The sequence below is a fragment of the Lepisma saccharinum genome, chromosome 4 (assembly GCF_977018435.1).
Source record: "Lepisma saccharinum chromosome 4, izLepSacc3.1, whole genome shotgun sequence".
In the NCBI taxonomy this organism is placed as follows: domain Eukaryota; kingdom Metazoa; phylum Arthropoda; class Insecta; order Zygentoma; family Lepismatidae; genus Lepisma; species Lepisma saccharinum.
In genome coordinates, this window is record NC_139232.1 from 114997353 (window position 1) to 115013171 (window position 15819).

The following is a 15819-nucleotide window of genomic DNA, read 5'->3' on the forward strand; positions in this document are numbered from 1 at the left end:
AATATTCTACTCAGTGCAATTAGATCATGCCATGCACTCAAGAATGCATTAACACATTTAAAATAAAAATGTGGACATTATAATATATTTTATCTGCTTTATTACAAGTTGTAGTTAACTAAAGAAATAAAGGCAATGCTACCAGGGACTATTGAAGCACCCTGTTAAACTAGGTACAAGTCTTTAAACTAATAATTCTAAAGTTGCTGCAATTATTTTGCAAATAATTATGCCACTACAATGTTGTTTATAGCAAATATTATCTTACGTGAAAGCAGCACAAATTATCTTGCAGGGCTTTTAAAAGTACATAAAAAATACAAGCTAAAACTATCTAGTTATATACCATATTACATAAATAAAAACACACTTTATTTAATATGTTTGTTAAGAATGTTTATATGCAGAACAGCTTTAAACAAACTGAAAAAAGAGAGAAAAATAAATAACCACACAAACACATTCAAAACAAATAAATGGTCAGAAAGAACAAAGACATTTGATGTTACTTTTGCTCACTTAATGGAGGAATTATTAATATTTACATTTTAAGAAAACATAATTAGTTAATACTTTTTTATTGTGCATGTTATTATATGGAAAAAAAGAGTTTGAGTTATTGTTTTAAATCCACTTTATGCACAGATAAGGCTAATTCGGATCCAAACCACTATGTGCCTCCACCAGGTACTGAACCAGTGATGCCTTGATTACAAGATGATGATGTCATCGATATACCATCAGGAAGGCCAACACAAAAAAGAGAAAGTTACAACAATAACAGGCAAACAACTAAATGTGCTTATTCAAAATTTATTGTGATTAGACTCTTTGTAATGCTAGCAGCTGATAGCTGTTTCAGGAAAAGAAATCTAAAAGGTGACTTAGCAAATATTTTTGTTTTGTCAAATATGACAGATGCGAAAAACCACAAACCTTTAATCATGAATCATGAAAAGAGACCAATTATAATAATCAATATCAACATTGATTCCAAACATTGGTTTACTATTGGAAAGTTTCTTAGTACATTAATTTGGATATTCAGACAGAAATACATTATTTCCTTCTGTGAGAAATATCGTGCTTACCAGATAATCATTTGTAACCATCTTGTGTGTTACTTTTTGGGTTCGCATACACTTACTTGGAGGATAACTCTTGTTGTGTAAGGTTAATTTGTCAGCCTATATACATGACTACATTGTATGCATCATATACAGCAGCAAACACAGTATTTCAGAGTGAGGCAGTGGAAGACCTAAGACCCACCCACTCCCAAATTTTCGATATGTATATGATATGATTTATTTCATTCCATTCACCATTGTACAGTGGTTGTTCTTCCACATATAGTATAGCAACTATTTACGTAATATTTGCTACTGTTCATGGTTTGATTGATTATATTGATTGCTTTGTTTTACTTTGCTTTTCCTGCCACTTTTGGCTAATTGTGAAGATGAGGATGAGTGATGATATGATGAAATTGATGAAGGGACACTCACAAAGAACACCCATGCCCAGGCTAGGATTTGAACCTGGGACCCCTGGTATCGTAGCATGCTCTGCCATAGAGGACAGCTGATACTGTTCATGAGAATAGCTAAATTGGTGGCGAGTGCATTGGGTTCTGGAATCACCAGTTGATCATCCATCCCTCCAGACAAGGGTAAAGCACCCCATCCCTGGGTATATAGAGTGTTTGCTACTGCATCTACACATACACATTTTGTACTACTTGTAGCAATGCCTTAACCAGTAAGCTAAATTATTACAGTTATATACTATGGTGATCAATCATGTTATTGCGAACACTTATTGAAGTGATATCACTTTACCACTACTCCACCACAACCTTCCTCAATATAACTTTTCTTTAAAAAAAAAAAAAAAAAAAACTTAATCTAATGATCATTTCTTATTAAATAATTTGCTATGTGACATAAGTACAAATTTCTTATTGCCTATTTTCGAATCATAATGGATTTTCAACTCACAATACAGCAATATATAGGAGCTATTTTAATTATTTGCAGTTTCGTAAGACTGCAGGTAAACACAGAAATACCATATATGTTTAGTTGACCGAAATTTATTTTCTTAAATATTTTGTGTTACAATTATATGTGTTATATTATGTACAGAGGCTGTTCAGCGTATATATGACCAAACACGATTCCTTCCCTCTGCACTCAGAATGAACTCATCCAACCTTGGTCGGGCACATTTGTCAGTGTAGTGTGTGAGCTGTGAAAGAGTGGTTGTGTTTTCTCACTGGGCCGAAAATCCCGCCCAAAACTGAGCCGCTTTTGGGAGGAGTGCATTGTATAACTTTCCAAGTGTTTGCGTTTTCTCGCTTGGCCGAAAATGCTGCCAAAACAGTCGCTTTTGGGAAGGTTATGTTGTAGCCCTTTATGACGCAAAGTTCAGTGTGTCAATGATCAGGAAGTAGTGTAAGAGCAAGAATTATGACGTTAGTTTGACTTTATTCAAGAATTGGATTGGCAAGTATAAGGATTGCATGGCTCCAGCGTTCGGTTCTCCAACAAAGGGGACGAGAACACGGCCATGAACACAAGCCACCACCAGTATGCAGGTGCAAGGTGCGGTTAACAGTTTCCAAAGACATATTTAGATGATTCCCCATCTGTCTTTGTGTTGGTGGATTCTCTTGCATGGCCATTCTGCGTAGTTTCGCCTGCATACTGGTGGTGGCTTGTGTTCATGGCCGTGTTCTCGTCCCCTTTGTTGGAGAACCGAACGCTGGGGCCATGCAATCCTTATACTTGCCAATCCAATTCTTGAATAAAGTCAAACTAACGTCATAATTCTTGCTCTTACACTACTTCCTGATCATTGACACACTGAACTTTGCGTCATAAAGGGCTACAACATAACCTTCCCAAAAGCGACTGTTTTGGCAGCATTTTCGGCCAAGCGAGAAAACGCAAACACTTGGAAAGTTATACAATGCACTCCTCCCAAAAGTGGCTCAGTTTTGGGCGGGATTTTCGGCCCAGTGAGAAAACACAACCACTCTTTCACAGCTCACACACTACACTGAAAAACGTACCCGACCAAGGTTGGGTGAGTTCATTATGAGTGCAGAGGGAAGGAATCGCGTTTGGTCAAATATACACTGAACAGCCTCTGTATTATTTGCTGAAGGAAATATGTTCCCCTTTTTACACTTTTTAAACTTTATTCAATTATTATGCATCTAATTTCATCATTTGAAATAAGTAACAGTGAGCGTTTATAAAGATTGCTGATTCCCAAAGTGGTTGATATCACCCCTCAGGATGGGCACTAAAAGGGGCACTAGGAGACAAGGGGGTTGGTTAGAAAAAGGTGCCATAATATTCCTTTATCTAGAATTATCAAACACATGGAACTTTCAGACTGAAGCAGCAAGCAACATTGTGTCCTTGGAAATGAGCCTTCAACAATAAATGCAACCTTTCATACATATGTTACTTGTGTGTCACTCGAACTAGGCCATGTTGTTAATCATGTGGCCTCCGTCTGCTGGTTGCTTGTCACTCATCACTTCGGTCTGAAAGCTCCCTTACAGCTAAAAAATTATGAGACATGTTACAAAATAGAAGGAAAATTTGCATAAGTTCATTTTTCTTCTATTTTGTTCAAAATTAGTGAGATCTCACATTGGTAATAGTAGCCACAAGAAACAACTTCATCTTCACGATATCTTTCTCATTACTGTTTTATGTTTAGAGAAATGGGAAATACAGTGAGATATTAATATGCCCAAAAGATGTACTTATGTTATCTGCAAATGTAATTCATTATTGTTCTATTACTTTCAATGGCTGAATCTTGTTTGCTCCTATGCAGATGACATAAATATGTGTTAAGGCAATATTAATTATTTATTATTATAAAAACTTGATATTCACACCACATTGAAAAAATTAACCAAGATAATAGTCATAACACATCTTTTGGATCAACCTTGGTAAATCTTTTATCCAATTTTCTCCACAACTTAACCATTTACTGTTCATAATCTTTCCAACCAAGCCTAAGAAAGTTCCGAGGTCTGAAAGTTTAGATAACCAAAATGAAGTACACGTGACTATTGTCTTGGTTAATTTCATTATTAACTTCAATGAGTATTTTAACTTATTCCAGGTAATTGCTCTGTGATTTCTGGACTCAGACTTGGTCTGCATGTATTACTATTTTGTATTTGTGGAAGCTAATATATGGAAATAAAGGATGGTGGAACTTAGTCTGCAGTAGCCATAACAGTGTGTGCTTTGCATAGTGTGCTATGATGCACAGGGGACCTGGGTTCAAATCCCAGTCTGGGCATGGGTGTTCTTTGCGAGTGTCCCTTCATCAATTTCAGAATATTATCACTCATACCCTAATTTGCAATTAGCCCAAAGTGGCACAAAAGCAAAGTAAAATATACCAAAACAGTCAATCACTCAAATCATCAGTGTGTGCAAAAAAAGAGGAAAGTGAAAATACTGACAGGATGTTTTGATATTTTAGGGAATTGTCTTGAGGAAAGATGGAGATACCTTCTGACCTGTCTTGCTTCCTCCAGACAAGACAAAATTTCATTGAAGTTTATCCTATACCTGGGTAGGTTAAGTGCACCTGTACCTCGACTATAAAGTACAATCCAAATGACTTAAATGTTTCCTGGTAGGATTCTACTGGTTGATTGGTGCTAAATTTTACATGGGAATGTTACCATGTGTGTTATTTGCAGTCAATTATGGGAACAAGTGTTTATTTGTTTGCAGTCAATTATGGGAACAAGTGTTTCAATGAAACCAAAACAATGGACATATTGGGCATATTAAATAAGGTGTTGTTGCCTTTGATGTGCAGACTCAGTTCCCAATTAAATTGGAGAGTACTTGACAACCAGAATGATTTGCTTGTTAGAACCTGTTTTCCTGGTGAAAAGATAATATGGCCATTGCCTGCCATATCATAGTATTTCAATAGCTGGAGGGACTGCTACCTTCCTCCACCATCACTGGCCTGGTATTGACTTAAGCCTTGACCAACCCCAATGTGAACGGAAGGTTGCACCTGTTGTTGACCAACTGGTTCATCAGACCTAGCCAGGAAGACACATGCAGACCTCATAATGGACAATAGACATTTTGGGCAGACTTAACGGCTTGTGATCATTTCCTCTATATATATCGGAAACATAGACTTTGCAACATGACCACCAGACTTGGACACTTTAAAACAGAGGATTGGGAATGAAACTGATGTTTGTGTAATGGAAAATATTATGAAATGGGTGTGCAAGTGCATCAATTACAATGGACAGCTTTTGCCAGGGGTTATTTTTCAAAAAATGATTCTTTTGTTGAATTTATGACAAATGTAAAAGTTATTTCTCATTAGACCATGTTTATTGTTAGATACATTTTCAAATGTCTCGAGAAAGCTATTGACATGAACTAAAAATGGGATGCCATCTCTTTCCTAAGCAGTAGCAATTCTTATTTTTACAAAAGTTTAATTTCCTTTCAACCAGCTGTACAAGTGCTGTGGTGGTTTAGTCAGCAGGGTGTCTGACTGCTATGTGGGAAACCCAGCTTTGATTCCTGGAGTGGGTGATCTAAGGTAGGAATTTTTCCAGCCTTGTCCCTGCATAAAATGGCTCTGGGGCTCACCCAACACCAAATCAATGTGGGTAAAGATGACCAGAGCATGGTGCTGATCACATCACCTCCAAAATGGCAGAGATTAAGAATGTGTGGAGCCCTACCCCCATATCCCCTAAATGTGCCTTTATTGCATGGTGCTATATGAATGGGGAACTTGACCTTTTTTTTTACCTTTATCAGTCAAACAAATCATTCATTTTTCATCATTGTGACTGAAGTTAATTTATACTGAAAATAACAATTACTACATGTATGCCAATGTGTCTCAAATCTACTTCAATACAATTTGAATAATGCTATATGTTTCTTTTGAAAATAAAACATGCCAAGACATCCAAGATCTTGATCAGTTGATCAGCAAGAATCCTTTGTATGCAAGATGGAAATCATTCAATGGAAACTGTCACAGAGTAGATGTAAGGAAAACTATTTTTCTCTGTACATTCAGCCAAACTTAATTTCATGACCATATCTCATCCCTTGACTCTGAGCTTCTCACCTCCTAAAGGATATAAATACTACAAAAGAAGAAAGGGTAAGAAGTGAAATATCGGCACCGACAGGCTAAAGAGCTAGTCACCTCGGAATATATCCCAAAACTACCTTTTCCAAGAAACTCTAAGGTTAATGAGCCTCTGTACGTTATCTAAGAAATCAAAGCAGCCTGTCCTCAAATACAGAGGTTGTTCGCTTTATATCCGACCATTGTCGATTCGGTGCTGCCACCTGGCGTATCATGCTATAACTATGGGTCTACTGGCGGGAGCAGTGTTGTGTCTGACCTTGTAGTGAATGGTATCAAATGGCACCGAAAATCAACCGGTATTGGGAGGGTTATGTAATGGCCCTTTTCCATGCTAAGTTTTCATACGTACGCATTGTGAAACAGTGTCAGGAGAATGGGTTAACACTCGGGGTGACAACTGCGAAAGCTATTGTGGCCCATTACACACAACAGGCTCTCCTTGCGAAACATTCACCCACGAAAACCACCAGGAGACGGGCTGCAAGCAAAGTGTCACCCATAGTGCTAAGGGGGATCTGTCGATTGGCGTGCCAAGAAAATCCCCCAACTCAACATGATATGGCCCACAGATTTCACCTCGCACCATCAACTGTGAACAAAACAATTCGCTAGCTCCTCAGGTTGAAGTGTGTGCGGAAGGCCCGTGTACACCACCTTCTACCACGTCACATTGCCGAACGTAAGACGAACTGCAGGAAACTGTATGAAAAGTACCTGGCGGGTTCCAAATGGAAGAAAGTTGTCACAATGGATGAATCATATGTCCATCCCATTGCTGGTGGTCACACTTAGGCGATCACGTACCGTGACATTGACGGCAAGGGGCGCAGCAACTTTGTTCGTCAGTGCAGGGAAAGTTTCCCTCATGGCATGTGATGGGATTCGGATATGAGGGTAAGTTGATGACACGCAAGGTGGACAAAAACGTGATGGTGAATGCCAGATACTTCCAAGACTCCATTCTGACACCTATCTATCGGAGAGACATCCCAAAATTGTATAGAATGGACGCGAACCAGGTGATCATCCATATGGACAAGGCTTCGAGTCATACCACCAGAACATCACTACGTTTTTATCAGGAAATGGCAGAGGAATTAGGAATTCGTGTCATTCCGTTTGAAGACATTCCTGTGAAAAGCCCAGATGCCAGTCCAATAGATATTTGCGCATTTGGACTGTTGAAACGACGTCTTCAACATCGCCACCCGCACACCCTGGATGGTCTATGGAAAGCTTGCAGGGAGGAGTGGGACAGAATTCCCATGCCTGTCCTGCGCCAGAGCTTGCTGCAATTGAAACTGTGATGCCGGGCAATAGTCCACAATGCTGGGGGTCCAATAGAACATGATCGGTGGTGGCGGCGTGGTATCTCTTAAGGTGAGTACCCGTCAAAATTGGTCGGATGTAAAGCGAACAACCTTCTGTATTCTTGGGATTTTAAATTCCAGAAAGCATGAAATTCCAATTTCACAAACCCACACCATTTATAATATGCTACTATGCCTAACTGAAATTTGACTTTTTGCAAGGAACACTGCCTGCCATTCCTACATGCCTGGTGAACCATTATTTCATTAAACAATAAAAATGTTATAGTCTTAATCAGTGGCATGTTCTCCCATGTTACATGGTTTACAGATGGTAAACCAACTTTTTTTTAGAAATATGCCAGAAAATTTCACTTATGTTTTTGTTTTTACTTGGTGTTTTATTTCAATCATATCTAATTACCGAACTTGCCTGTGTATAAGACGCACTTCTTTTCCTTTAAAAATAGGTCTGAAAAACAGGGTACGATAAAACACTGATACTCAGATTTGATTACCTCCATTTCTGGAAATTTTCTCTGTTCTGAGTTAGATGATTTATTTCTTACTTCCTTGGGGTGTGTGACGAAGAAGATTAAAATGTATTCTCTAGTTAGATTAGGTAAATTATTTGTTGAAAGTAGACCTACACATTACTTTATATTTGAAATATGGTAAATGAATTATTAAATCAGTGATAAAGTATTTTTCCTAAAAAAATGTGCATATATACACCAGCAAATACAGTAATTATTAATAAATATATACAATAAATAAGAATTTGTGTGGTAAACCAAGTCAAATTTTCAGAATGCCCCTTTGGTAAATTGGCAAATTTTGGGAGAAGAATGAGCCAGATGTTCCCATGTCTGACTACATCACTGCCTAGGGTAGACAGTACAATTTATAACTATAAATCACAGGAGATTTGTTTCCCAAAGCATTTCTGGTTGATTGCAGGAAATGCATTTAGAGTCATAAACCACATGAATTACATTTCCAAAACCATTCATGGTTATAAACAACAGAGGTATGTTTACAGCAAGCATTAACATTACAACAGTATAGTATTTAATTGGCAGTTATGTTATATTATAATGTAGAGATTATAGAATAGATTTAAGAAATGTTAGTTAAGACATTACAGGTAAAAAGTTCAATTAAATTATGGCACAATTGAAGCTATATTTTATGCAACATGCTGAAGCAGCAGAAGGGATTGTTATGCACGAGCAATAAGAAAGAGGCCACAAATAAAAACTTTGCATCTTAACAAGTAGCGCCATCTAACTGGAACTAAGCCATTGTAAAGAATAAAACATATTGGAATTCAGTTAAGCAGAAAAATAAGGATAGTATAGATATGTAACACTGTGTGTTTTGAACAAAATTTTACCAAATAACTTTACCTGGTGTCATAACATGAGCTAATGTCATCTATATTAGAGGTTTGTGTCTTGTCAACCTGACAGTCATCAAGAGAATTTGGCTGAGTCATAAGCTCAGGGTTTGGCGAAGCAGCAGCTAAATGCTTCGAATGTGAAAGAACCTGAGGTAGATGAAATGAAAAAAAGCCTCATATTTTCATCACTTGCTTCGGGCAAATTTGTCCTGATTGTCCGTCACAAAGCAAATGAAACAATTTTGATAAAAATCAGAATCAATGATACGCCACCAATACTTTTTCTTTACTCTGAAAATAGGCCACCGTGAATAAAAAAAATATCAAAAAAGAATATTCACATATACACAAAAATATCATATGATAAAAAATTATAAAAAGTAATCACAGGTTATGAATGCTTGTCTGCAAATTATATGTAATTGTTGTTAGAAAGTTCAATATATGGTGTATATACAATCACATAACAAATACCAATCATTTTCTCCAAAAATATAATTCTCCTTACAACTATGTTTTAAAATGACGAAGTTGGAAGACAATTTCAAAGTTTCTTTTCATGTTTTAATTATGGACATGTTCCTTACATTTTTTAAGTTTAAAAAAAATCAAGTTTTACTTTTATTTTCCCATACACTTGTCATGAGTTATAACTTCATGATACACGTAAAATTTTGTGTCAAATAGAAAACTCATCCGAAGTGAATATATTTATAAATCTTTTCTTGGCAATCTTGAGATATAAAATAATTTGTTTATAAAGTAAACAGTATTTACTGTGTAAAAACTGAATTAAACATTTGAAACGGCAAGCAAAAATGGGTGCACACACCAATGTACATGATGCAGTTCAAATTGATGTGAAGATATAGTAGCAATTGCTAACTTCTAGCGTGGCTTAGGAAATACTGTTTCTGACAAAAGGGTTTAACACACAGGAGAGAGCTCACATACATAATTAGCATTAACATTGAACCAGAACACTTAAGGTCAAATGCTCTACATTGAGTGGTCTTGATGGATTACAATGCTGTGTGTGTGTGTGTGTGTGTGTGTTCTAATTCCTGAAAGACAAAAAGCCTATGGCCAAGTGTTTTCTTTCATAGTAATCTGAGGGTATTTGTAATTACAGAAATACGAAATAAACCTTTAACCACATAAATAGGCATTTTTACCTATTCTATTCCCTTAAAATGTTTACGTTTAATTCAATTCAATTCAATGGTCTTTATTCTTGGGCGAGGTTCAGCAAATGCTAATCTACCACCTAACACCTAACCCTTAAGAGTATATTTGTAGAAACATACTGAAAAAATAAATACGTAAATTAACCTCATTAGTAATGAAGTTACCTTTTGTGTTTAAACAAATATTTCTTCCATTGTGAATCTATTTGATAGAAAAAGTGGCAATAATAATGCACACATGATATTTATGATGTAACCAAATACATGTATTGTTACGTTACATGATATGTATTATTAAAATAAATATTGTAATGAGTAGTGTGTTCTTTCCCATAAATATTCCTGTGGTTTCTAGTCTGCCCCAATGAATTAGAGTAGTTGGGAAAATGTTAGAAGAGATTTCTTTGAAAAATGTCGTACAATTTCAAAAACAATTCCATTATTATTAAATTTTGAATCTATAATATTTAGTAACACTAAAATCCTGAGTGACTTAGTTCGTAGTTATTTCATTTCTGTTTTCCATTCTTATTTACATACATATGGAGGTATGGAATACTTGAATTTCAATCAATGCAAGTATTGTAGGTTTATAAAAAACTATTTTTTTTATTTTAAAGGTATTGATTTGAATTCAAAAGCGCAGGCTTTTTAAATGAGGATCTATACACAACAATGATCAAATGGGAGCTTTGATGTTTGATTTATTCTGTATTGAACTGCAATCACTTTCACAGAAATGAAAATTTTGACCCCCACCTTCATAGAAACACAATTAGATTTGGTTGGACCATACTGACTTGCCACATTAATATATTTCAATGAAATTTCAATTTTTTCTTCTTCTAACTGCACTTGTTGGGAGGGAGAATGAAAATATTTCACTTCCTGCAAGGGTAGGACCTTTACTAAAAAATAAAAAAAACAATATTAACTCCCAATGATAAGTAGTTTCCTCCTTTTTCCTTTCTATTTTTATATCATTGCATTTTCAATACACATATGAAAACTTCCCATAGGGAGGGGATTTACAGTATAAAAATGTCCCATCCATCAAAGGTTACAACAGGTGCAATTCCTTAGAATTGAAAATGCGTGTTAACAGTTATTGAAATTGAAGACATTTTTAAGAATCTCATTCCTCAGGCTTTCCTGGTCATTTAATCTTTTGAAAAAATCCTATACTTTCAAACAACCACTAAGATATTCCGAATTCTGCAAAATACATCTGTTTTGTATTCATTGCAGAGCATTCAAGTGAATCTTCATGTAGTTTACTTCTGCTGTGATACTGTGATAATTTCGTTGCATTGTTTGTTTATTTTCTATCACAGACGTTTAAACAATTGTGAAACCACCATGCACCTGAATCCTTTAGATGGAATTCTAAACAGACGTAATTTTTAAGAAATTTGAATATCATAGCAGCATTCTTATACGGTGTACGGTTATAGAAGCAATATCAGGTGGGACCATGCAGAGCCTGTCCGTGATGATCAGTCAATGGCAGGAGTGCAACGTTGTACAGTTAGGAAACTGCAGTGTGCAAGATAAACACCAAGTTCTGTATTTTTCTTGTGCGCAAGAACTTTTCATAAAACTCGCCACTTCAAAGTCCATCATAGGATGGGGGTCGATAGTTTGAATTTGTCTGTCCAAGTCCCATAAATTTCCATTGCCTACAGCCGGAATTATCATTTCTTGAAGAAACACTGGGAAACAACACATCTCAACACAAACACAACCTTTCACTTTCCTTCAGTCTGTTTTTTTGTTTTGTTGCAACAGTGTTGACACAACTGAGTTGTTGTGTTTTGTTGGGAAAACAATGCGTGTTAATTTAGGTTCAATATGCACAATGACCCCCTTATTGTAGTGGGCAATTTCAAACATTGTGAGTCTGAGTCAGTTTGAGTTCAGAGTTTTCGTAGAAACGAGGGTGTAAAATTAATCACTTATCGTTTACCGGCATACCACAAAGAAAAGTTGTGAGGGGATTCAATACAGCTCTTTGTGCAATAGTGTGTGTTAATCAATAATGTCACTCTTGAAACCTAGCACCAGTAGTACAGGCACCAAGCAAAAAATAATGCATTCACATGGCAGAAATATCAATTCTAAAGAATATTCTTACTTCAAGGAATTAGCGTCAGAAGAAGTGTGTGCTAAAGCAGTGTTTTCTCAGAGTCGAGAACTTACGGCAAAAGCATATGGTGTAAGTGTACAAACTGTGTTGCATATTATAAAACAGGGTAAAACATCTGCCTCAGAAATTGGTGAACCCCTATTCAAATCTCCTGGGAAACATGCTAGAAAACAGAAAGGTGTTACTAGCTTAGATGACTATGAAAAAGATGTACTCTGCCGTTCTGCAGTCTTTACCTTCTGCTAGCAGTTAGTTTGGCAACAGTGCAATAGCACTGGCTGTGTATTGGCTAAACTCATGTTCCTAAAAGTGTACGCTGTATAAAAGAGAGGAATCTTTCACAACTATGTTGGGCTTCAACACAGGCCAAAAGTCCAAATGCCAAAGCTGAAAGGTGATTATTAATTTATTATTATTATTATTATTATTTTGGTAACGTTTGAGTACAGGGTAGGAAACAAGAGGTTGACTACCTACAACAGCTATTCACAGAATAGTTCCAGTTAGTCCATGCACAACTATGAGGAACTAACATCATTGTGCTTGTGCCAAAGACAAAACGAAGCAAAGATATGGGTAGAAAGGGAAAATGCTGTGCAGGGGACTACCACAAGCCTACTCCTAGAAGTAAACATCCCAAGCAATGTGCTCACACAGGGCCAAAAAAAAAACTTAACACTTCCACAATAACAGAACATAGGATGAATCATCTCAGCATTATCTCCATTTTTTGCACAAGCAACACAGTAATTATGATGCATACGGAAAAACTATCACACAACCTACCAAACAGTGATTTATTCCACAAAATTTCTATGTATATATTTTTACCTTATACTTAACTTACTTTATTATCAAGTTTTATTTAATAGTTTTATTTGAAACCATGTTTTCAATTGCATGCATACATCAAAACCTTAAAGAAACTGATTAGCTTGAAATTGTGTATTTAATGCAGAAGTTTAATTTCCCTTGCCTCTATTTTATAGCACACATATTTCCTTAGTTATAAAAAATTTGCAATGTTTTCCAATACACATCAAATCATTTTCTATTTCTATTTTTCTCTAATATTTACAATTGATGATAGAGTTCGGGCTGAGATCAGATCTGTGCCACATCCTCACATGAACATTACTTTATATTTAAATACCAGAATTAAAAACAATTAAAAGCATAGATAGAATAAATATCTCAATACACGATGAAAGCTTGATAGAAAGTCAACACTTAGCAATCAGCCTATGCAAATCTTAGTTCATTTTAATCCTGAATATACTGATGAGACTTTGTGATGCATATTAACTTATTGATTTTACTCTATTGGTGGCAAGTAAAAGAATATTAATACCTCATTGTTGCATAGTTAAAAAAAAATTCTTACTTTTGTACGGTACATTACAGAATATTTGTGTTGAATAAATTGATGGCACAAGAAACTTAGTAAATAATGCAAACCTATTTAAAATGAATGTAAATATCTAAACAATTAATAGTCCTCATACAATAAGCAGAAAGGGAAGAAAATATACTATCTTCCATAAATATTACTTTCATCTTTCTGTTATGTCTAACTATATTACTAAAAGTACAAATTCATAAAGTAGCAAAATATTATTGTGTCAAAAAATAAAGGGAAACTTTAAAAATGTTACTTTTACAATTTAGAAAATAACAAACTAAAAATTCTAAAAATATCATGTAGTCTTCTTAAATCATAAAATGTATTCTATCAATATTTATATTTTCTTCATTTAGTTTCACATGTAGAAGAAACAAAATTATCCTGGTACATATTACTGCAAGTTTTTTTCATGCCATGTGAAAACCACAACTCTACAACCAGAACGTAGTTAGAGAGAGACAGAATATTCAAATTGGATACAAAACACCTTACTGTTCGCATTCTGAAATATAATATTCATGATGGGCAGCAGATTATTTTTAAGTACTTTGCAAAGAGTTGTCAACCTGCTTTTCTTGAGCAATGACAAAATAAGTATTACCAGCTCATAGATCTTTATGGAATTGCTTTAAGAAGCACCTATACTGATCATACCATCATCACCTTAACACTAAGATTACGAGCATCACTAGGCTATCTTCAAAGGACAGTGTCTGGCACATGAGAACTTGATTTTCTGATAGGTTCTTATGAAATTTACCAATATTAGCTTTGTTACAGACATAAATCTCTACTACCACTATATTTTTTACCATTAAACCTACAACACATCTTTTTCTATTTTAATTTAGTGTTTATGTGGAATAAACAAATTCTTCTTCATGATGCACATTGCTTGTAGCTATCAATGACATTGTTAAATCATTATAAATACAATAAACGAAAAAAAAAAAAATAAGTACCGATGTTTCAGCTTTCATCAGGGTCAAATTCACTCTGCTTGTTGTATAGAGTTAACAGTATTAGACATATTGAATGGTTTATGTATTCAAACAAGAACTAAGATAAAAAAAACCTAGTAATAGTAGAAGTTAGCAACAAAAAGTCAATAATATTTATTACCTTTTCCAGTGCAGCTAAAACTTTATCTGGCATATGGTCTTGTATCATCACTGGAGAGATGAGGACTTCGTCAAAGTCTGTGTTGTTGGCCCACAAAGCTTGGTAAACAGGTTCATGTTTATTAAGGAGTTGCCTGAAGAAAATATTACAATGCATAAAAATCATGCGTAACTATGCTACAATGTATTCAAAGCCATAATAGTTTCATCCTGTTTCTTTTTAATAAGAAAACTGATTTTGAACTGTCATTTTTAAAAATATATATATTTTAGCTATTGCTGCTAGTTTAAGTTTCAAATCATTTCATATTTCAAGCTAAGAATTGAATATACAAAATCATCAGCCAGTTTGAAGTCAATCAGATACAGAAGCAAATCTACAGTTCTTGAAGCTACTGCTACAATTCATAATAATAATGCCATCCAGCTTCTATCCTATGTGAACATCCACACTCTCTTCTCTTGATTTAGCTGTCAAATGCTTTACTATGTAACTTTTCTCTCTGTAGATTATGTAAGAGAATATCATAATGCAGCAAAGTAAATAGGGCACTTCAAAGATAAAATCAATATAAATTCTAAATAATATTGCACTTACATGTCAGTGAAAACAGGCATGCTGCGATGTTTATTGTATGTGACCATTTTTTTGGTACGATTTAGAACTAAAGTATGCAATGAACAAAACTGTATATGAATGAAAAGTTTGGTTACTGATGTCAACTGATGACATTAAAAGGTGCAGAAATTTCTCAATTAATAAGAAAAGATATTATAGCCACCCACAGGGAGCAGTCATGCATGTGGGCTTGCCTGTACCCGATGGTATAGTGCTGTAACTTCGTAACAAAGAAATATTGGGTTTGATACCTGACAAAGGCACATGATGGTTCAGATCTTCTTTATAAAAATGTTGGTCCAGTCGTGGTTATCATATGTGTGCATAAAGTATACTTATCAACCTCACCGCCCAAACAGAAAAAGAGCATGCACACGATAGAGAGAAATCTGACTCCTTATACTTATTTATAGCAACATTTTTCTCTTGTTTTA

General features: G+C 35.2%; 1 protein-coding gene across 5 annotated transcripts in view; it reads right to left on the bottom strand.

The window, feature by feature from the left end:
• inaE (inactivation no afterpotential E) overlaps positions 1-15819 on the bottom strand; it is a 264162-nt gene that overhangs the window by 8550 nt on the left and 239793 nt on the right. For all 5 annotated transcript variants that reach the window (XM_083121266.1, XM_083121265.1, XM_083121263.1 and 2 more), the window contains one exon: positions 14768-14900. In XM_083121266.1, the coding sequence (XP_082977392.1) occupies positions 14768-14900 (133 nt within the window). The remainder of the gene's footprint in view (positions 1-14767; positions 14901-15819) is intronic.